This window comes from Kogia breviceps, chromosome 18 (genome assembly GCF_026419965.1).
Source record: "Kogia breviceps isolate mKogBre1 chromosome 18, mKogBre1 haplotype 1, whole genome shotgun sequence".
NCBI classification, from domain to species: domain Eukaryota; kingdom Metazoa; phylum Chordata; class Mammalia; order Artiodactyla; family Physeteridae; genus Kogia; species Kogia breviceps.
In genome coordinates, this window is record NC_081327.1 from 25,321,456 (window position 1) to 25,345,547 (window position 24,092).

General features: G+C 41.4%; 1 protein-coding gene across 3 annotated transcripts in view; it reads left to right on the forward strand.

Annotated features, from left to right (window-relative positions):
* The first annotated feature begins 10,720 nt into the window (after window positions 1-10,720).
* The window catches only part of HEATR3 (HEAT repeat containing 3), a 37,247-nt gene continuing 23,875 nt past the window's right edge, over window positions 10,721-24,092 (forward strand). For 2 of the 3 annotated variants that reach the window (XM_067020420.1, XM_067020421.1), the window contains exons 1-7: window positions 10,739-11,036; window positions 11,180-11,352; window positions 13,226-13,313; window positions 15,537-15,649; window positions 17,871-17,980; window positions 20,210-20,350; window positions 21,771-22,048. In XM_067020420.1, coding sequence (XP_066876521.1) covers window positions 10,899-11,036; window positions 11,180-11,352; window positions 13,226-13,313; window positions 15,537-15,649; window positions 17,871-17,980; window positions 20,210-20,350; window positions 21,771-22,048 — 1,041 coding nt within the window. In that variant the 5' untranslated portion in view covers window positions 10,739-10,898. Of the gene's footprint in view, window positions 11,037-11,179; window positions 11,353-13,225; window positions 13,314-15,536; window positions 15,650-17,870; window positions 17,981-20,209; window positions 20,351-21,770; window positions 22,049-24,092 lie in introns of all 3 variants that reach the window. The other variant, XM_059043832.2, reaches the window with a different exon arrangement.

A 24,092-nucleotide genomic window follows, 5' to 3' on the forward strand; every position in this document is an offset into this window, starting at 1 on the left:
TTATCAAAGTGACTTTACGTCCCCATGACTTATTGAAGACAACCAACACCAAGTCTCTTGACTCTGATTGAAAGGATGTTTATGTGTGTGTGTTGAACTTAAGTCGTGAGCCATTATAATGGTATGGTTAAGAATGTAGACTCTTAGGCCAAACTGGATTCTACTACTTGCTAGTTTTGTAACCTTAGGCAAATTAGTAACCTTAGTTTTTTCATTTATAAAATGGGTATAATGCCAGTCTCCTCGGTAGAAGAAGGTAATGTATAGGATATAGGTATATCGCCAGTCATCTTATATTGAGTATTAAATTGTTAATTCATGGAGAGCACTTAAACAGTTCTTGGCTACAGAGTCAATGCTCAGTAAATCTAGTTGTTAAATCAAACACTAAAAGTAAAAAAAAGGAGGCTTCCCTGGTGGCGCAGTGGTTGAGAGTCCGCCTGCTGATTCATGGGACACGGGTTCGTGCCCTGGTCCGGGAAGATCCCACATGCCGCGGAGCGGCTAGGGCCGTGAGCCATGGCCGCTGAGACTGCGCTTCCGGAGCCTCCACCTCCGCACTGTACCGCAAAAAAAATAAAAGTAAAAAGAACAAAACAAAAAACCTCATTGTTAACAACTTTACCTAATATCAGCATCTCAGTTGAGATAGCCAGGAGGAAGTTGTGCTTATCTTTTGAATCAAGCAAACTCTTGAATACTGGATTTAATACAAAGAGAAAGGCTATTTGGCCTGAATGATTTAAGAAACCTAAAATGGTTCTAGGTGTTTTTTCAAGCAACTTCACTGAATACATTAAGGCTGTGACTGCCTGATAGTGCTGCTTTTTGAGTGGCTCTTTTCTCCTTTAGAACTGGACTCTTGATGGGCATTTTGTAGAGACTTGAATCTCTACATCCTTCTGGCTGACAGATGCTCTGCCTTCATCAGCAACTAAAGTGGCTCTATCATTTCCTCTCCTGTTGAAACCAAAGAAACTTGAGTCTCATTCGTTTTCCAGACTAAACTTTATATGTGCTTTACATTAGGTAAGTATAATTTCTATCTTTTTCTACTAAAAATAGGTGCACCTTGTCTGCATCATAGAACACAAAACAGTTTTTTAAATTGATGTTTTTAGTGAATGATTGATTGTGTGCTATGCAAGTCTGTGTGAGAGACAAAAAAGAAAGTAAAAGGATATCCATTACCTGAAAGTTTAGGTGTGCTGTTTCATCACCTTTGTACACTGCCCTTTAAGTGACAAGTGCTTTGTTGGGTATTTGTGGGGGGAAGAATTTTTGCACTCTCAGAACTTGTTGCCTGGTGGGAATACAGACCAGTGATTGAGAGTTACCATGTGGTTTAAGTGCTATGAGAGGTAAAAGTGTGGGATGCTATAGGAGCCCAGAGGAAGTGGGCCAGCCCAGACACAACTTGACAGAGGTTATTTCCTTCTGATCTGAAGGGTCAGTCGTGGGGGGTAGGGGTGGGGCAGAGGCAGTTCTTGAACTTGTCTGGTGGTGAGGAGTTGGAGAGGATTTGTGACAAGAGCTGAGGCTGGAAGTAAGTAGGCATCTGGGGTTGGGAGTCTCGTGAGGGTAGTGGCAAGCCACCAAAGTGTTTTGGTAGGGAAGTGACTTAACTGGATTTGCATTTTATGATCATGACTGCTCCTGTGTGGACTGAAGGGCCATGCCCTGGAGGGCAGTTGGGAACTGCTGCTGTATAGTCCAGGTGAGAGATGAGGGCTCCTGAACCAGAGAAGTAAGAGCTTTTAGTAGTCAAATGAGTGGGACTTTGTGGGAGGCCAAGAGAGGGAGCAGTTGAGCATAAAGTCTACCACTTTTTCCATCCTGGGTTACCTGTTACAGAAATAAAGTTTCAGCGATCACCAGTGATTGGGAACTATTTTATCTTCTTAGAGAGTCCCTATGCTCCAAAGCATATTAAAAGCTCCAAGTGGTCCTGCAGTAGAGAAACCTGTTTCCCTGACATTTTGTGAAATGCCTGTTAACGTACACTGTGGATATTTGTCATGATATTTGTCTACCAAGGTTTTTTTGAATGCCTTTGCTAGGTGTGGGGAATGCCAGCTGAATGAGTCCAGTCTCTGAAGACAACCCAGAAAACTTCCCTCCTTTGCATTTGGGACGAGGGCGAGGCCGTAAAGTTAAGTTTCTGTTGCAGAGTAGTAGTGCTCAGTGGTAGTGGCACCGGTTTCCTCATCAGGCCAGTTTGATGGCATGGATCTGGGCATTTTTTTCTAAAACTTTAGCCTTGAACTGGTTCTCCAGACCTCCCCCAAATCCTGTGAGGTACCCAATACCCTTTCGATAGTCTGTCTTGTTTAATCAGCCAAAGTCAGCTTCTCTTTCTTGCCAATAAGACCCTGACTTACAGAATATTACACAGAAGAAGTGTTCCACAGAGCATGCTTTGAGGAGAGTTGACCCATCCCTGTAAGGGACTAGGGAGCTACTTTAAACCAAGCGTGATGTCATCTGCCAGGTAAGGGGTCTCTGGGCCATGTGTAGTGGAAGAGTCCAGCCTGGCAGATTGACTTGGGTCATAGTCCTGGTTCCTCCATTAACCACTTAGGCAGGTGACTTAAAGTCCCTATATTCTGAGTCCTTGTCATCTGTGTATCTTTAGTACTCTAGAGCACCTGGCATTTGAAAGATGCTCAGTTACTGTTGGTTGAATGACTGAATGAACCTTAACTTTGGTATTTAAATTTTGTACATAATTACACTAAGTCATAAGTTTTCTTATGTAATGTATCTAGTTTTATGGGGAGGTCTTTAAGATAGAAGGCTAAATGCTAAGATTTGTAAGGTAAATAACAGTAGGGAAACTAAAATAGCTAAGTCTATTATAACTTCACTAAGTATATCAAAAGAGAAATACTGTATATCCTTGCTAGAAGTTGCTTTTTTTAAAAAAAAATTTGTTTTTGGCTGCTTTGGATCTTCGCTGCTGCGCGTGGGTTTTCTCTAGTTGCGGCGAGCGGGAGCTACACTTCGTTGTGCTGTGCAGGCTACTCATTGAGGTGGCTTCTCATTGCAGAGCACGGGCTCTAGGCACGCGAGCTTCAGTAGTTGTAGTACGTGGGCTCAGTAGTTGTGGCGCATGGGCTTAGTTGCTGTGCAGCAAATGGGATCTTTCCGGACCAGCGCTCGAACCCGTGTCCCCTGCATTGGCAGGTGGATTCTTAACCATTGCGCCACCAGGGAAGCCCCTAAAACAATAATTTCATACCATCAAATATTCAGCTCATACTTCCCCAGTCGCCTCATAAGTGTCTCTTTTAGAGTTGGTTTGTCTGAATCAAGAATCAGATAAATTTAAATAGCAACAGTTTGGAAAAAAACAAACAAACTAGGGTCCGGGCCTGGGTTTCTGAAATTATATCTGATCACATTTGTGAGCTCATGCATATAGAATACTTTTTCAGTAAATAAAGTGACTCCAGTTAAGAGCTTCCACAGTAAACAACATTATCACAGTGAACTCCATTGCTGTCTCTCCATGTATGAACAACTTCAAAGGAAATGGGGAACCCAATACTCAAGTCACAGTGAAAGTCCAGTATGACTGCTGTGTGGCATCCTTAGAGAATTTCCAGTCCAGATAAGGGCAGGAGGAAATTAGACATTTGGAAAAAAATAATGGCAGATTGATGGAAAGCCAGGATAATGAAAAAAAGGCAATGAAAAAAAGGCAATTATTAACTCCAAGAAAAATGAAGGTTGTATAAGAAAGAGACTGGCTTTAGTGGACTTCTTAGAAGTTTAGCAGTGAGCAATATTTGCATTGTCCTAGTAATTTGGATAGTGATCGCTGATTTAATCAAGAATTGTGGTACAGTTTTGTTGGATGAAGGAGAAATGGGGGAGAGGGTACAGGAGAGCTAAGTCCTTACCTACCAGGGCAAGAAGGTAAGAAATAGTATATGATACTGACAAATAAGAAAAAGTAATAGCTTATCATTTGGGAGTATGGAGATAATAATAGGAGAAACAGGTAGAAGAGTTGAGAATGTCTACTTCCTAGAATGGGCTTGGGGTTGAGAAGAAGTAAAGCAAGGGACTGCCGTTCCTCCTTTTATGATTTTTCAAATTGTATATATATATAAATACTTCTTTTCAGTGAGGTAGCAAAATGAATGTGAGTTGGCTAGCTGGAGTAGTTCATTTTATGAGTGGAGAAACAGGTATAGAGAGCATTTTACCCAATTTGGGAGCCCTTGCTCTGCTCTTATACTTAGTCATTCTATGTTCCTTCCTTTATCTGGTGTTACCCATTAAAACTTTGGTCTCCTCAGTTTGCTAGCTCTTCAGTAAATACCAACAAATTCATTAGGAGACAGTGTATTGCATTTATTGCAACTCAAGTCTGACTGTGTAGGGTCAGTCCCATATTTGTCATTTGCAAATCACATGCTTTTAGGCAAGTAGCCTAACTTCTCTGTGCCTCAGTTCTCTCATCTCTAACATAGGGATGCTAACATCACATGGGATTGTTGACAGTTTATATAGCTTAATATGTGCACAACTCTTAGAGCAGTGTCTGGCACACAGTGATGGCTCAATAAATACTGTCAGTGGGACCCTCACTCTCCAAATAGGGAATGGAACCCATTTTAATTACCAATGAATATGGGGGAACTGATCAAAATGGATAGGTTCTAAAGGCTTTAAAAAAAAATCAACTTTATTGAGGTTAATTTACATAAAACAACTCTAATTATTATAAAAAACAGTTTTTAACTGTAGTTTGATGGATTTTGATAAATGTAGCACCCCTGTAACAATCACTACAAGCAAGACACAGAACGTTTCAATCACCCCAAAGGCTTCCATCCCCCCATTTCCCAGTCAGTTCCAGCCCCAACCCCTGGCTCTGGGCAACTCTTGTTCGGCTCTTTAGATTTGTGGTTTCTAGAGTTTCACATAAATGAAATCATAGTATAATCATATAGTACTCTTGTCTGGTTTCTTTTGCTAAACATATTTTTGAGACTTTTTGTCTATGTTAATATATGTATCTGTAATTCATTCCTTTTTGTTGCTTTTTTTTGTTTCTCCATTTACCTGTTGATGGGTATTTGGATTGTTTCCAGTTTGGGGCTGTTATTAATAGACCCTCTGTGAATATTCATGTACAGTTCAGTGTGGATATATTCATTTTTCTTAGGAATACCTGGAGTGGGATTGCTGGATTATGGGCTGGTGTACGTGACTTTATAGGAAACCACTCAACTGTTTTCTGAAGAGGTTGCCCCATTTTACATTCCCACCAGCAACGTTTGAAGGTTCCAGGAGCTATACACCCACTAAAAAGGCTAAAATGAGAAAGACTGACAATACTGGTTTAGGCGAAGAGATAGAACTGACTCTGTTGACTTTTGGGTAAATAGGATGCTCTTAAAATGTTCTCCCATCACTCTGTTTGGATCAAAACCATTTAAGGTTTGTTCCTTTCCAAAGGTTAAGTGAGTTAGATGGAATTTAGGGCAATCTGTATTGCCCTAAATACTCACTGCAACGAAGAGTAGCCCAGGCTCGCCGCAACTAGAGAAAGCCTGCGCACAGCAACGAAGACCCAACGCAGCCAAAAATAAATAAATATGCCAATACTACCTGCTCATTCTAGAAAACCCCCAAAATAAAATAGTTGAAAAATAATATATTTAAATGATCTCCCTTAACTCCCCCTATAGTTAAACACAGGTGACACTTTGGTATATATACTTTCATAGGTATTCCCTCTGTGTGTGTTTTTCCAAAAATGGGATTATACTATATATGCTGCTTTGTAACCTGCCTTTTTGCTTCATAGTACCTGGTGAACACCTTTCTTGCCTTATGAATAAACACTGTCAAAGGATGATTTTCAACAAGTTTAAATTTTCATTCCTCAAATAAACGTATAGTGAGCATGTGTCAGTTCCTTAATGAAGGAACCAGGAAGATTGTAAAATTGGTATAAAGGAGGAACAGAAATTTATTCAGTGAGGAAAAATATACTTAAACAAGACTGCTAGGAAACCATAAGATTCCTAGAAAGAAGAAAAGATTGGCAGCACTCTTTTTTTGTTTTTTGGTTCTTTTATTTATTTTTAAATGAATTTTTATTGGAGTATAGTTGCTTTACAATGTTGTGTTCATAGGCAGAACTCTTTGACATAAATTGCAGCAATAGTTTTTTGGATCCTAAACTGAAGGAAATAAAAGCAAAAATAAACAAATGGGACCTAATTGAACCTAAAAGCTTTTGCACAGTAAACTAAACCATCGACAAAATGAAAAAACCCACTGAATGGGAGAAAATATTTGCAAATGATATGACTGATAAGGGGTTACTATCCAAAATACATAAACAATTCAACATCAAAAAAACAAACAACCCAATTAAAAAATGAGCAGAAGAATAGACGTTTTTCCAAAGAAGACATACAGATGGCCAACGGGCACCTGAAAAGATGGGCAACGTCATTAATCATCAGGGAAATGCAAATTAAGACCACAGTGAGATATCCCCTCACACCTGTCAGAATGGGCTATCATCAAAAAGAACACAAATAACAAATGTTGGTGAGGATGTGGAGAAAAGGGAACCCTTGCACACTGTTGGTGGGAATGTGAATTGGTGCAGCCACTGTGAAAAACAGTATGGAGGTTTCTCAAAAAACTAAAAATAGAGCTACCATATCACGCAGCAATACCACTCCTGTGTGTATATATATATATATATAAAGAGAGAGAGAGAGAGAGCGCAAGCGCGCTAGTTGAAAAAGATACATGCACCCCAATGTTCATAGCAGCATTATTTACAATTGCCAAGATACAGAAGCAACCTAAGTGTCCATGAACAGATAGATGTATGGATAAAGAAGATGTGGTATATATATATGATGGAATACTATTCAGTTATAAAAAAGAATGCAATTTTGCCATTTGCAACGTGGATGGACTTGGAGGGTATTATGCTAAGTGAAATAAGTTGGACAGAGAAAGACAAATACTGTATGGTATCACTTATATGTGGAATCTAAAAAATAAAATAGTGAATATAACAAAGAAGAAATAGACTCACAGATACAGAGAACAAACTAGTAGTTACCAGTGGGGAGAGGGAAGTGGGGGAGGGGATTAAGAAGTACAAACTACTAGGGACTTCCCTGGCGGTCCAGCAGTTAAGACTCCTTTGCTTCCACTGCAAGGGGCATGGGTTAGATCCCTGGTTGGGGAACTAAGATCCCGCAAGCCGCAAACCATGTGGCACGGCCAAAAAAAAAAAAAACACCAAACAGTACAAACTACTATGTATAAAATAAATAAGCTACAATGATATATTATACAACACAGGGAATATATTTTATATAAATCGTAATATTTTATAACTAATGGAATATAACCTTTAAAAATTGTGAATCACTGTGTTGTACACCTGAAACTTACATAATGTACATCAACGATACCTCAAAAAAGAAAGAAGATTGCTAGGTTAGGTATGAAATTGGTTATGTCCTACAAGGCAATGAAATTGTATTCTTTGAGGTTATATTTTCTACTAGACAGAAATAATTTGCATCTCAATAGGACAAAATCATTTGCAATTTATCAATCTATAAATTATATCTAACTTCATAGAGTGTAGGCCAATAAGCAAATAGTCACTCAACAAAAGTACATTTCTCTGATTCTCAACCTAGGGCAATATTGCTGCCCAGGAGACATTTGTCCCCTGAGGGGCAAAGTCACCCCCCCTGTTTAGAACCCCTGGTATAGATTTGCACTGTACAAAATGGTACACGGAGGGCTGAGGATAGAGAATCTTCCGGGACAGGAGGACAAAAGGCCTGGCGCCACAGGACAGCCATCTTTTGGCTTACATCTCCTATCCCACAATGAGTCTCTAACACTCTGAGGAACTGGAAGTAGATCTGAGACTGTGTATCAGGAAAATGGAAATGATTAATGCCAGGGTATACTGGGGAAGCTTGCTGAGCTATACAGCCCCCCGGCCTGGGTAAAGGAAAGTCCGAGGAGTTTCTGGGGTGACTGAGGAGGTTCCCAGGCAAGAGATGAGGTGTTGGAAGCATGTGGCAGGGTGCTGTGGCCGCACAGGTATGTCATGTAAAAGTCTGAGCCTGATTCTACCTGGTTCAGTTATGCACCTACAGGGGACTGTCAAAGGTTTTCAACGAATATTGATTGGAGTGTGTTTTTAGGAAGATTACCCAACAGACATGTGAAGGGGGAAAAACAGGAGTCTGAGAGAACAGCTAGTTCCTATTTAAAACAAAATTTGTCTGCAAATAATTGATTACAAGCATTTTTATTGTCTCAAAAGGAAAGAGGCTTCTAAGCAATCTAATTCAAAAATTCCCTCTTCACAATGATAATTTGTAGGAAAAGGGGATGGTTGGCTGGATCATTGATGTTGATCATGTCAATCATTGCTTGGCTGGATTTTTTAAAATGCCTGGTTAACCCGGATTGTTAGACTGGTTAAAGGTCCCTGGGCTTCCCCTAAGACTGATGATCTTAGGTGGGTCCTGGAAGGGCTCTTAAGCTCATTAAATAGTTTATCATTCATTTTTAGCAGAAATGTAATTTCTCACAGGAAATAGTAATGAAATAGATCCCATAGTTCTCCCCCGACTAAGGTTTTGAACTATTTTTTCTTGCTCATCCCCACAGTGAGAGAAATAGCAAGAATCTGTTTTGTCTCCCCCTATTCTGTCTAGATTGCATGCTCTACTCTCTTGATTATGTGGTCTCTATTCATTTAAGAAATGGCATGCTTATTTTGTGCCAGGTCTTGGCCAGTGTTGGGAAGACAGTGATGTGTGAAAACAGGCAGTCTTATCCTCACAAGGTTTAGTGTGCAGTTGGGCAGAGTATGGGTATAAGAATTGTGTAGAACTATACACAAATTTAAGTTATAACTGTAATTTTGAACTGTGCTTTGAAGCGAAGGAACAGGATATGTGCCATCTCAAGGGAGACCCATCTCAGACTTCAAAATCAGAGGAGGCACCTATGAAGAAGTGACTCTTGCATTCACCGTGACAGGGCTGGGGTCTGGGGCTTGTCCAAAGTCCTTAGGCAGAAGAGGCCCTTTGGAGGTTGGCTTAAGGGCAGAATGCAGGAGGTGACGTGAGATGAAGCTGCAGGCTGGGATGAGACACTGCAGCCGGCTAAGATTTTGATCCCCATCCTAAGAGAAATGGAAGCCATTGAAAGGGTTCAAGCAAAGGAGTGCATATGAGAAAGTTGGAGGGATATTCATTCTGAAAGAAATCACTCCAGCTTCTCAACGGACGGTGAGGGTAGAAAAAGAGAGACCAGAAGGCCATGTGGTCAAGACAAGAGAAGATAGTAGCTTGGACTAGGGAGGTTAGGAGATAAGTAGCCAGAAAAGAGAGATCTAGGAAGTAAAACCCTCCAACATATATCTGGGGGCTCCAAGTTTTCCTTGTACCTAAAGTTGGTCTTTGATAGGCCTCAGCTTCTGTACAACTTTAGCTACACCTCTGTGATGATTTTCCAAAATATGCTGTAGTAATTAGTCATTTCCTTTACTAGACAGTCAACTCTTTGAGGGTAGGGTTGCCATGGGATGGAGCTTTTCTCTCATACATTGGTGACCTGAAAGCTATATATCTATTGGGTGCTCCATAAATACATGTAATTATAAAGACTACATGAGATTCTCCTGTACTTTTCCTTCTGAGTACTTACCACAACTGTAATTAAATACATAATTATATATTTAACACATCTCTCACTAAACTGTAAACTCCATAAGGACAAAGACAAATGACAGGGTCCATATCTGTCTTGGTTATTGTTTTATCCCAATGCCCAGCAGTGTACCTTGTACTCAATAAATATTTATGAAAGAATCCTTTTGTTATTTGTTAAATGAAAGTTTCAACCATACATTTATATGGTGCTTATTATGTGCCAGTCTCTGTTCTTAGCATATTAAACACATTAACACATTTATCCTTATAACAAGCCAATTACGTATATAGTATTGGTATCCCCATTTCAGTGATGAGGAAACTGAGGCAGGAAGGTTTAGTAACTTCTTAGGGAGACCATCAAATAGGGACTTTGTCTATGACAGGAGCTGTGCTAGGCACAAAATAAAATCGTGGTTAATATTTTTTGAGCACCTACTACATACATACATCAGCCTTGGAGTTAGGCGCTTTACATTATATACATATATATATATATATAAAATTTTTATTTATTTATTTATTTTGCCGTACGGGGGCCTCTCACTGCTGTGGCCTCTCCCGCTGCGGAGCACAGGCTCAGCGGCCATGGCTCACGGGCCCAGCCGCTCCGCAGCATGTGGGATTCTCCCGGACCGGGACACGAACCCGCGTCCCCTGCATCGGCAGGCGGACTCTCAACCACTGCGCCACCAGGGACGCCCCATAATATTGCCCCATAATATTTTTTAAAGCCTCACAATAACCTGGCAAGTGAGGTATCCTTAGTCGCATTTGATTATTATGGAAATAAAGATTTGGCAAGTTCAGTAAGTTGATAAATGTCACTAGTTGGTGGGAGGCGGAGTCGGTTCTACCCTTCAAATCCATCCTTCCCCTTCCTGAGAAAACCCATAAGGCACGCCCCTCCGCAAGGTCTGGGCCCGCCCAACCTCCCCTCTACGCCTGCGCGCTCCCCGCGCTGGCCACTACCCTACTCCGCCGCGGACACGCCATGCGCATGCGCATTGCTTCCCCATGTGGGCTCGGGCCGTCATCGGGCCCAGCTGAACAGTAGTGAGTAGACCCCTATACTGCAAGACCTTGTTGCCAGCTGAGCAGACTCTACCGTCTTGCTGTTCCCCTCCTCTCTCGGTCTTCTCGCCAGCGCGGTTCACCATGGGCAAGAGCCGGACGAAACGCTTCAAGAGACCTCAGTTCTCCCCTACAGGCGACTGTCAGGCCGAGGCGGCGGCGGCGGCGAACGGGACTGAGTCAGAGGAGGACGACGGGCCAGCGGCGGAGCTGCTAGAAAAAGTGAGGCGAGGGCTCCCCGGGCCGCTCGGGGAGGGACGGGAGGCAGGCCTCGCGCGGAGCCCCCCAGCAACGCCACACGCCCCTGCCGCCGCGCCCCCGCGCGTGCGCTCTGCTCTCCCTTTGACACTTGTTCTTTCCCGCAGCTCCAGCACCCGAGCGCCGAGGCCCGCGAGTGCGCCTGCGCGGGGCTGGCCCGGCTGGTGCAGCAGCGGCCGGCGCTGCCGGGCCTGGCTCGCCGGGACGCCGTGCGACGTCTCGGGCCGCTACTGCTCGACCCCAGCCTGGCGGTGAGGGAGACAGCGGCTGGCGCACTGAGGTGAGCAGGGAATGGGGTCCGGGGTGGTGCCTCGGATCCGGACCCACGGCGTCCAGCTGGCGCCTCCTGTGTGCCACGCACCGTAGCTAATCGGTTTCATCCTCAGTGCACTTGTCTGCGGCAGCTCGGGAGGGCCAAGAGCTGCAGAGTCTCTCCTATTTGCAGAGAGGGCATTTGAACTCAGGCTTTAGACTCCGGAGGACCCCATGAGCCCCGGACTACACGCATTGCTGCTTCACCTGCAGTAGCCACCTGTCAAACGTCCTCTCCTCAAGGCCTAGCGCACGTTGTACCCTCTCCAGGGAGCCTCCATGGAGTCCTAAGGTTCAGTGAACTCTTCCAGTATATATGCCAGGTGTTCTAGGTGCGGTAGATTTTGAGCAGGCAGGACATTGAGCAAGACAGCCAAGATCCCTGCCTTCACAGAACCCGTATTGATGCAGAGGTAGACAGGAAACCAGTAAGCAGGTGAAACATAACATATCGTAAGTGGTGCTATGGAGAAACCAAGAGGATGAGGAGTTAGGGGTGGGAAGTTACTTTAAATTGGGTGATCTTTAGATGACATTTGTGAACTCTAGCCCCCTGGTTCTGGAGGCTAGAGCCAGGCGTGGACAAACAAGGGAAAGAGCATTCCTGACAGAGGGAACAGCAACAGCAGAGGGCTTGGCATGGTTAAAGAATGGGAAGGTTATGTGGCCGAATAGAGTGGAGGGCGGGCATTGTAAGAGTTGAGGCTGGAGAGATGGATAAAGATCTGGTGGTGTAGAGCTAAAGGACCTATTCTAAGCAGGAGTGACTGGTCTAATTTACCTTTTCAAAAGGCCACTCTGGTAGCTGTGCAGAGAATGGACTGTAGGGGGGGCAAGAGTAAAGTTAATATTCGTAGTTTCCATAGTTCTGTCTTTATTTATTCTCTTTCATTCATTGATTTAGCAAGTATATATTGAGTGCCTGCTGTGCACCAGGCAGTGGGCTAGGTCGTGGGCATGTGGCAGTGAACAAGACACATAATTTCTGTCCTTAATGGGTCTTACAGTATTGAGGGAGGCAGGCATTATGCAAGTAATCACACAAGTGTGTAATTACAGCCAATGATATTTACAGAAGATGCTATGAGAAGGTATATCTGGGGGTTCAGGGAAGAAAACCCTAAGGGTGTGATGTTTGAGGTGAGATCTGGGGGATGAGTGGGGATTAACCACTTGATGGAGGAAGCCTTACCCTTCCCCCAAAGCATACACACACTGAGAGCTCCTGGAAGATGGTGAGGCTTCATATCCTGAGTGCCTAGCACAGTTTCTCTTCATATCCTGAGTGCCTAGCACAGTGCTGTGTACTCAGAGGGCAAGCAATGTCTTTCCAATCAAAATTAAATTTAGTCAGGATTGCTTCAAGGGAATGTCTTTCTCAATAGCCTCACCCTTCCTACCCTGGAAGTGTTGATTCCAAGAAAAGTTCCCTTCATATAAGATCAGGCAGGGGACTTTCCTGGCAGTCCAGTGGTTAGGACTCCGTGCTCTCTCTGTGGAGGGTGCGGGTTCAATGCCTGGTTGGGGAACTAAAATCTCACAAGCCAGGCTGTGTGGCCAAAAAAAAAAATTAAATAGGAGAAGTCTTTCCTCTCCCTGTGTATCGTCTCAGTCCTGAAAACTAAGCTGTTACAAGACAGAGACATCTGTTTACTTCATGTAGAGCAAGGATCAGCATTGGTGGAGATCTGTGGATTGGCTGTGCAGCATCGTACAGGAATCATAAGCGATTTCTTCCAGGAAACCTTAAGTATGGGTAGAAATAGAAATAAACTTGAGGGCTTAATATGTTTTGTGACATGTGGTCTGAAAGTAAAACCTGTTTTAAACTTCTTGTGTAGAAATCTCAGTGCTTGTGGCGGTTTCGAAGTTTGTGATGACATGGTGACCAAGGATATCATGACTCCGCTGGTCGCACTGCTGAAAGAGGTATGCCGCTTTCCCAGGTTGCTGTTAGTATACACACTCAGACGGTTTGGGGTTTTGCTTTGCCTTTAAAAAAAAAAAAAAATTATTTATTTATTTTTGGCTGCGTTGGGTCTTTGTTGCTGCGTGTGGGCTTTCCCTAGTTGCGGTGAGCTGGGGCTACTCTTCGTAGCGGTGCCTGGGCTTCTCATTACAGTGGTTTCTCTTGCTGCGGAGCATGGGCTCTAGGTGCGAGGGCTCAGTAGTTGTGGCTTGTGGGCTCTAGAGTACAGGCTCAGTAGCTGTGGGGCATGGGCTTAGTTGCTCCACAGCATGTGGGATCTTCCCGGACCAGGGATCGAACCCGTGTCCCCTGCATTGGCAAGCGGATTCTTAACCACTGTGCTACCAAGGAAGTCCCTGTTTTGCTTTTTAAGTACTTTGGTGTTAGTTATTTTGTCTTCCCTCAAAACATTCTATAGGAATTATATTTCTTTCCTGGAAACACTGATCTCATCATGGATACTAGTCTCTAGTTTGTCCCCACTACCTTTATTTATCTGCTTGTTAGAAAAGACCTTCCTAAAACTATAGACTGACTCCTTTAGACTTTAAACTTCATACAGTGAAAATAATTTGTATTTATTGGTTGCTTATTTATGTGCTAGGTGCTGTCTTGTGTATTATTTCACTTAATCCTTGGAGCAGTCCTGTTTGGCAGGTATTGTTATTCTGTTTTACAGGTGAGGAATCTGAAGCACAGACATTAGGAATTTGCCGAGAAGACTAGATTATGTTCTCAGATTTAACATCATACCACCTTTATTGCACGTTGTAGTTCAGGGATTAAGGAGCTCTTCCTCTGCCGTGCCTCTGGTCCACTATTCTGTATTGATGGGTAATTTTCACTTGAGACCGTATAAAGAATATCCAGTTTTGATGAGAGGTGTCAGTCTTGTTCCCTTTAGAGCAGTGATTCTACTAGGGATGATGTGCCCTGCAGGGGACATTTAGCAATGTCTGGAGCCATTTTTGATTGTCATGGCTTTGGAGTAGGGGTTGCTACTGGCCTCTAGTGGGTAGAGGCCAAGGATGCTGCTGAACATCCTACATTGCGCATGACAGCCACATGCACCACAGCAAAGAATCACCCCATCCAAATGTCAATAGTGCTAAGATTAAGAAGCCTGCTTTAGAGGGTGCTGTGGATTGTAGGAGAGGGGCAGAACTGCAGAGCGGTTCAGAGCACCCACTTCGGAGCCAGGATGCCTGGATCTGAATCCCACTTCACTAGATACTAAGCTACACCTTCAGCAAGCTCTCTGTACCTCTGTTTCCTATTTGTAGCAGGAGATCAGGGATAAGAGTTCATCTACTTCATAGGTTTGTGGTGAGGATTAAATAGCAGACATGAAGTGCTTAGAATGGTGCCTTGCACATAGAAGGTACTGTATAGATGTTAGCTCTTATTATGTGTTACTTTTCTTTGCCTTATCTACTATCTCTACCACACTAGATAAAATATTTTGTATTGATTTTACATTTTCACTTAAAATGTGAAATGCTTTTTATCCAGTTTGTACAGTGACTTGTGAACCTTTCTTGTCTGTATTTCTTGCCAGAAGGGTGCAGGGTTATAGGAACTGTACTGTTTATGAGAATTTGATGAGCTTGTTAACCACTATCATTCTTTTTTTTTTTTTCGTTGGGGGTAGGAGTTTATTTATTTATTTATTTATTTTTGCTGTGTTGGGTCTTCGTTTCTGTGCGAGGGCTTTCTCTAGTTGTGGCAAGAGGGGGCCACTCTTCATCGCGGTGTGCGGGCCTCTCACTATTGTGGCCTCTCTTGTTGCGGAGCACAGGCTCCAGACGCGCAGGCTCAGTAGCTGTGGTTCACGGGCCTAGTTGCTCCGCAGCATGTGGGATCCTCCCAGACCAGCGCTCGAACCTGTGTGCCCTGCATTAGCAGGCAGATTCTCAACCACTGTGCCACCACGGAAGCCCCTCATTTTTTAAAAAAATTTTTATTGGAGCATGGTTGATTTACAATGTTGTGTTAATTTCAGGTGTACAGCAAAGTGAACCAGTTGTACATATACGTATATCCACTCTTTTTTTTTTCTTTGGATTCTTTTCCCATATAAACAACCACTATCATTTTTGATGTTTACTTTTTGTGATTCTTCACTGTCTTCCTGTTTAATTATTCTTTTGAACAAAGGTGCTAATCATGGTATTTGGTTTCAGTGTAGTACTGGACTGGATTCAAATGAGATGTCTCCACAGGAAAAAAAAGATCAGAACAGAAATTCTATTGAAAACATTGCCAATGAGGCCGTAAACGTGCTGTGGAATATATGGTAAGATGCTTTCCAAATGCAGCCTCCTGCTTCAGTGCTACTCAGGCTGCTGCTCCCTCTGTTAAACTGCAGAGGAATCTCTGTTCTCTTTGGTAGGCGTGTAAATCTGTGATGTTAGTGCTTGGTCAGAGGTCTCATCAATTGACCTAAGATCAACTGTCCTTCCCAAGCCGTTTTCCTCATAGCATCACTGCATCCTTTTTTGCTTTACTGCTCTTCTCCCCAGTCATTGCTGCTGACAAAAATAAGAGGGATCATGGTCATTAGTACCCACTGCACCTCCTTCCTCCCCCACTACCCGTGTACCTTAAGGAGCAGTTGTCTTAAAGCCAGCCAGCCTCCAGTGCAGTAGATGCTTTGGCCTGGCGTCTGGAATGAGACAGGGACCACAGACCTCAGTGGGTGCTTTACTCCTCTGCCGTGGCCGGTGCCATTTGACAGGGAAGTAGATGCCTGAGAAGAGCTCCTTTGGTCCCAGTAGGAAGAAGGCCACGCTCCATTCCATCATTGTAACAGTGGCCCGGGGTGGGGGAGGGTGGGAGTAGGGGTGGGGGTGGGTGGACTTGCTTTTAGGAATGGAGATGGCTGGAAACACAACCTGCATTTTTTTTCTATGCCATTTTATTGTCTCACATTTCTAGCCACATTCTAGCCAGAATCTGTCATTTCCTTATTTTCATTCAGCAGCGATGATTATTTCTGACCTAAAGCACAGGTACTTCATAGAATACAAGGTTAAGTTGGATCCTGGAAAGCTGCCTACACAGCAATCCAAACTTGCCTATGATTTCTTTTTTGTTTTTGGGGGGTTTTTTTTAGTTTTTATTTTTTAATTTTTAATTGGGGTATAGTTGATTTACAATGTTGTGTTAGTTTCAGGTGTACAGCAAAGTGAAATCAGTTATACATATATATACTCTTTTTTTAGATTGTTTTCCCATGTAGGTCATTACAGAGTATTGAGAAGAGTTCCCTGTGCTCTACACTAGGTCCTTATTAGTTATCTATTTTATATATACTAGTGTGTATATGTCAGTCCCAATCCTCCAATTTATCTGTCCCCCTGCCCATAATTTCATTTTAAACTAGTGGATGCATTCCACCAGGAAAACTGGAGAGATCAGATTTGAGGAAATGCCATATTCAAGCAAGCTAGTGGGTGCTGTTTTTCAGATAACTTTAATATATAAATTGTTGATCTCAGAAATTTTAAAAAAGTTTTCTTTGAAAAGTGCCTGAAAAAGTGGTCTCCACAGTGATCTCTCTTTCCTGAGTCCCATTATCTTAACACATTTATGCTTTATTTTCCTGACTATACCTGACTTTACTATGGGCTTCTTGAGGGGAGGTTCATAGCAGTGTTGCAGTAACTAGATGGATGGATGGATGGATGGATAGATGGATACACAAACAGAAAATAGTTTATCTTTAGACAGCAGGATTGAATTTAATCATTTAGTCAGCTGTGTTAGCTGTTAGTCTGTCAGTGTATATATGGTATGTCTGGAGGAATATTCTTCTCTGGAACCAGGGATAAAATTATTACAATTAGCTCTGTTTACCCTATATTTAGCATATATGTTAATTAATAACATTGATAACATTAATTCTAATCTTTTATTAAAAAATAGCGTAATTTCAAAATTATTTATTATAACAATTTCTCTGTTGCAGACTGCAAATTCTGTTAAAATTATAACAGTCTAGATGGAATGAATAAAATTTTAATTTTACTTTCTTTTAAATTTGTACTTTTTGTGTGATAAGTATAGAGGCCTTTTATCCTTACTCTAATTTATTATTACTGTGATGTAGTGGAAAGACAAGTAAGCTGGATCCAAAGACTCACCAGTAACAAAGTGTGTGATCTTTGGACAGATCACTTCACCTCTTGGGGTCTGAGTTTCCTTATCCACAAAATGAGGAATTGAAGTAAATGATTTCTAAGCTCTCTTCCATTTTAACCTCCTGTAAGGAAATTGGCATGCGGGTAAAGAGATTGGCTAAAAGATCCTACTGTGATGGAAATAAAAATACAGGTAGCCAGTTGTGTTCCTGCGCAGTGACTATGAATGGGCATTGGTTTCTTCATCTATAAAAATGGTGGGTGTTTGACTACAACTCTTTGGTTCTTCAAAGCCTAATTATTTTTCATGAATTTCTGTGGTTGATAATGTTAAAATGTGAATAGTAAAACTTTTTTTTCCCCCCTTCAATTTAGTGAATGCAGTAGTAGAGCAGTATCTATATTCAACAAAGAAGGGTGTTTGGAGATTGTATTAAAGTATTTAAGTAGGTTTTCCACCAATGTTGACCTGGCCATTTCAGTAGGTAAGTGAAGAAAAGTATGTGTGGCCTTATTCAAAATTTTTTATTCAGACATAGCATGTTTATTCTACAGCAGTGATTTTTTTTTTCTCATTGTATGTAAATGCATAGCTGAGTTCTATTCTGAATCTTTTAAAGTCTGTGATTAATGCTTTACTTACTCATGTCGTTTTCCTGCTCTTGACTCTGAGAGGGAGAAAAGTGATTATGTGAGCATATGCGGTTTCTAGTATACTACCATTCTTAGAAGGCTTTATTAATTCTTGAAGCTTTCATCTCCCATTTACTGAGAAACAGTAACCCACAACTACCAGGCCTTTGAGCCAAAGTTAATTGGAATGTAGACTTATTTAAATGGCTTGTACCACTATCTCATACTTCCAGAAGAATACTTTTGATAACCTGTGCTTTTTTTGAGAGAAGAAAATAAGTGATTGGAATTTCAGAAAGGCCTGCTTGCCTTCCAGACAGGGAAAGCAAAGTCTGGCAGCTTCAGCTGCCTTAGCTCCCTCGCCTTCTGTACGTGGGGTTAGAGAGCCACCGGGGGCCCTTACTCAGCAGGGGGAGGAGACAGAAACCAGAGGGTGGGTGGCTCAGCAGAACTCTGGGGGCAAGTAGAGAAATAATGGGTGAAAAGCATTTTTTTCTACCCATCATAATATAGGCATCTGGTTGTCCTTTTATTTAACTGTGTATTTCTCCTGGCAAGGACAAGTTTATTCCGCTTACTGAAGTGTATTCCCCTTACCAGTGTTTCTCTTGGCTCTAATGGAAATAGAACAGAAAAGGAAAAAATAATAGTGGAATAAATACTACTGGGAAAAAATTTTAAATCAGTTTCTCAAAAATGGAATCTTTGGCAAAGGGGAGATTTGTGAGTAAATGAGAATTTTAAAAACAGTTGAACTAGGAAATTGGTAGGTGACTTTTAGTCTCAAAGGACAGTCTTTATTACAATAAGAGAATTTCAGGAAAGTTCATAGCTTTTAAAAGAGAAACTTCACTTCTGTTTTGGGGCCTTAAGTTTTGTAGATTTGGTTATTTATTTATTTTCCTAAAGAACTTTTTAAAAGAACTTTAAAAAAATGGATCAGAATAAAGTTATTTTGCATTGTATAGCTGTGTTTTCCTTGGCACTTACCTAGGTTCATGATTTTTTAAACAAATGTCAAATTACTTTTGAAAATCAAGCATGGTTTACATATAGTAAAGTGAAATTCTGAGATTCCATACTATGTATTAATATAGCTTTCTTTGAGCTTGTGTTGTCTTAGCGATCACAACTTATCTTGTTTTTTTGCTAAAGTGAATTTAATTAGTCCCTTAATGAAAAAATACTACATTGGGATATATATATATGTACACATATGCATATATATGGATTTATATATAAATGTATTTTGACTACTAATTTGGATGGGAACGATCTGCTTTGGAAGTTTTAGACCTGGAAAGAAATGGATTTGTATGGTCTACAGTATCTCAGAGAAAACAAATTTGGGCTTGCTTCCTCATTTGTGCCTTCTTCCTTATTTATTCTTCAGTCAGACCTTTCATGCAGTCCCAACTGTTTTTATACTTTCAGTTAATTATTTCTAATTTACAAGTTGTAATCCATTGTCTTGTTCTAATGCCAGAGAACAGTTAAGTGCTAAATAAATCATATATGTCTATTAATATTTTACCCATCTCTTAATTTGCTCATATTTTTATATAAAATACTTTTTTCCTTAAATATGTTTCACCAGAAATAACTCTAACTTTTAAGGTCATGCTGAATTTCAAAGAAGCCAGAATGTTCCCGAACCTAGGGCTTGTCTTTGACAACAGAACTACCCTGAGAGTGTTGTCAGTGCACTGGTGTTTGGTCCACAAGCTGTTTGCTACTGGTCTGTGATGAGTACAGAAATAGAGGCTAAACCTTTATAAATGTTTATAGCAATTCCACATTGTCACGGCAGTTAAGAGGCTTTTAAATTATATTTTATAAAAGTATAGTTTTATAAAGGATTACAAGTTAAGAAAAAAGGAAAAAAGGTCTTTTATACCTCTGATAGTTTGGGACGCCTCATGTGCATGTACCGTGTTTGAAGGAAAGCATAAATCTCCTACAAAAGCTACCTGTGTCCAAAGAACTTGTAAAGGTGCAAACGTTTTTTGATGAGTTATTTTGGTTTAAATTATCCTAGCAGAATTCATTTTTTTCTAAATATTTGATGTTTGTCTTTATAGCATATTGTTTGCAGACAGTGACCGAAGATAACCCAGAGCTACTGAAATCTTTCAGCGCCCCAGCATTGCATGTGCTGGAATCAGCGATGCTTTCTCCTGTCAATTCCATGGAATATATTCTATTAAAGACACTGGTGGCAGGTAAAGTTTAGCCATATGTGATAGTGTGCCTTTTTAGTAACTTGTAGTAGGTAGAGATGGGGGACAAAGTTATTCCCCCATTCCACCACATCAGGGCTCTCTTTGCTTAGTCTGTTCTGAAAATTTTAATGTTTTAGTGGAGACCCTTAATTCAAGCGGTTCTGCATAGTTTCAGAGCCTTCTAAGATTAAATTTGTTTTTAGTTTAACAAACTACTGTTGTCTGATAAAGAAATGCTGTTGTCAGGACCCCCTCTTATTTATGAACCAGTGAGTTCAGAAGTTGACTGTAGTGTAGGCATCTAAGACATGACCATTCACTTACCTATAAGATCTTCACACGCAATGCATCTCCCCAGAATTTCTAAATACAGAAAGAAGAAATAATCTGAAGACATGTCAAGTAGTAGGAAACTTATTATATATTTTCCTCTTGCCCTTTGGTCTTCCAGGGGTAATTTATCTTGAGAGGTGGTTTTTTCCCCTAAACTGATAAAATACACATAACATAAAATTTAACATCTTAACCATTTTTAAGTGTACAGTTAAGCAGTGTACATTTGCATTGTTGTATAACCAATCTCCAGAACACTTTTCATCTTGCAAAACAGAAACTCTGTACGCATTAAACAACTCCATTTCCCTCTCCCTTCAGCCCCTAGCAACTGCTGTTCTCCTTTCTGTCTCTATGGATCATCCATGTTATAGCATGTGTCAGAATTTCCTTCCTTTTTAAGGCTGAATAATATTCCACTGTATGTATATATGACGTTTTGTTTATCCAGTCATCTGTGGATGGACACTTGGCTTGCTTCCACCTTCTTGTTATTGAATAATGCTGCTATGAATATGGTTCTACAGATGTCCGTCTGAGTCCTTGCTTTCAATTCTTTTTGAATATATATACCCAGGAATGATTTTTATTTTAACCATCACATTTTTTTTTTTGAATTAGTCTAACTATTTAGTGGTAGCTATTCTAGTTTCATAAGCAAAAAACCAAGAACCTGCTCTCTGGTTGTCCGTGAGACCTTGGAATTTTAGTGCATTCCATTCCACTCTTGGAATATAAGAAGCTGCTTAGGAGAGCAGCTCAGGTTAAGATGAAAGAAAGCCAGGCAACTCAATTTGTCGTGGTAAAAGAAACTCGATCGGTGTTCTCTTGATCTGTTGGTCTCTGGTGAATCAGAGCAAGGCATTGTGTACCAAGAAAAGGAGACGATTGTGAAGGACTGCTGTAATAAAGGGAGCTGCCTCTGTGCAAAGCTTTTTGACATTTAATAAAAACTGAACAAAGGCAGTGGGATTGGGATTTTTTGAAATTACACCTGAGCTTAAAGAACCACTCTCATGGAAACTGTATTTAATAAAAGATTTCACAGTCGATTTCTTTGTCCTTATGCTCATTTTTTTTCCCACAGGCACAATTTGGAATCTAAAGGACATTATTCCATCCAAGAGTCAGGCAGAAATCATAAATGCCATACTAAAGATCTTATCTGAAGTTCTGGAAATGGATGCTGGTGAAATGGTTATTCAAATGAAGGAGGCCGAAACTCAAAGGATAAAAACTACTGCAGAGACTGAGGACACATTACAGAATGTTAATGGTGATGATTTGATTGAGGATGATGAAATGGAAGAAATTCCTCATAGAAGGAAAGTCAGAAGGAAAACTTTCATTTCAGATTTACTTCCAGTAAGTCAGATTGATGCTTCCAGACATGGATTAATACAGCTATTTTCTTTCAATAGGTGTCCTAAGCTTTGTAGGAAAATGTTACAGCAAAGTTAATTATAAAGTGAATTACAGTTAAATAAAAAAAGTCATGTTTTCGCATTAACTCATAACTCAGAAATCTCCCAAAGGAGAAAAAAAAATGTCCTAAGACAAAACTTTTATATAGAGAAGGTTTGAAAGATGGGGTAGACCAGTACTTTTGCAGCACTTCAGAAACATGTGGTCATCTCCCACTCCAGTTACACATTCTCTCCCAGACTGTCTTCAAACTAAAGGAATTTTTACTTTGCTTGAATTGTCCATGGCATTCTTGTCTCTTCTGTTTTAGTGTTTAGCCTTACCAAAGTAGCAAGCCAAACTTTCATTTACCCCTACTGCTGAGCAGAGGAGGTTGGGTGATTATGAAAATTAATGATGGTTTGTAGTTTTTGCAGACTGGTTTATAGTTTTTGCTTGTTTGTTTGTTTTGTTTTTTATAAATTTATTTATTTATTTATTTATTTTTGGCTGTGTTGGGTCTTCATTGCTGCACGCAGGCTTTCTCTAGTTGTGGCGAGCAGGGGCTAATCTTCATTGCGGTGTGTGGGCTTCTCATTGCAGTGGCTTCTCTTGTGGAGCACAGGCTGTAGGCGCACGGGCTTCAGTAGTTGTGGCATGCAGGCTCAGTAGTTGTGGCTTGTGGGCTGTAGAGCGCAGGCTCAGTAGATGTGGCACACAGGATTCATTGCTCCATGGCATGTGGGATCTTCCCGGACCAGGGCTCCAACCCGTGTCCCCTGCATTGGCAGGAGGATTCTTAACCACTGTGCCACCAGGGAAGTCCCTGGTTTATAGTTGTTTTTTTTTTTTTTTTTTTTTTTGTGGTACGCGGGCCTCTCCCCTTGCGGAGCACAGGCTCCGGAGGCGCAGACTCAGCGGCCATGGCTCACGGGCCCAGCCGCTCCACGGCATGTGGGACCTTCCCAGACCGGGGCACGAACCCGTGTCCCCTGCATCTGCAGGCGGATTCTCAACCACTGCGCCACCAGGGAAGCCCTATAGTTTTTTATTGTGGCTTATTTGTGGTAGTGGGCGTGATATTGGGGTGAGGAGGAGCAGTTTTGGGTGCAGGGAACATTTCAACTGAGCCAGTCAGCAGCGATGGAGCCATAATTGGGGAAAATATTTTTCCCAAGGAGGAGAGCAGGTCGTCAGGAAGACAAGGAGGATGGTGAGTTGGGCTTTATTCATCTAGGTGCACATTTTCTGTGCTTACTCTGTGTGCTAGATGCTGCTGATAGAAAGATGATTAAGGCATATTTCCTGTCTTCAGGGACCTTTTCCATCTTGAGAGGATAGACATGTAATTATAATTTATTATAATGCCTGTGCTAAGAGCAGTGATAGGGCTGTGCACAGACTTTTGAGGGAGTCGTATCTATCGAGTAGGCACACCTGACTCAGCCCTCATGGAAGCAGAAAGGAAGACGCTCTCAGAAAAGGCCTTGTGGACAGAACACCTGAGCTGTCTCAAAGGATGGCATAAGAAACAGCATGGTGAAAGCAGGTTAGTGTTGTTTGAGGGGACTGGAGGCAGGAAGACCAGACAGGAGGCTGCTGAAGTCATTTGGAAGAAAGACAGTGAAGCCTGAACTGGAAGAACCCTAGTAATGTCCTGTCACGCTTTCTACCATCTCACTCGTGGCCTGTCCTGATTCATGTACAATGAACTGAAACTGAGAAGTATCTTAAGTCCATGTCTTAGAGTTTTGATAGACTTATTTTTAAAGAATTCTTAGTGGACATAAACTCATCAGTATACCACTGCCCTACATTCATGAAGTCTTGTAAAGCTGAATTGGTGGTGTCTTAAAGCAGTCAAATGTAGTTAAGAACTACTTTCTCACTACAAATAACTCAATTTCGTTTCTTTTTATGGCTGATTAATATTCCATTGTATATATGTGCCACAATCCCCAGGAATAGCTGTTAGGTGCAAAGCATTGTGTTAAGTGCTGGGGTG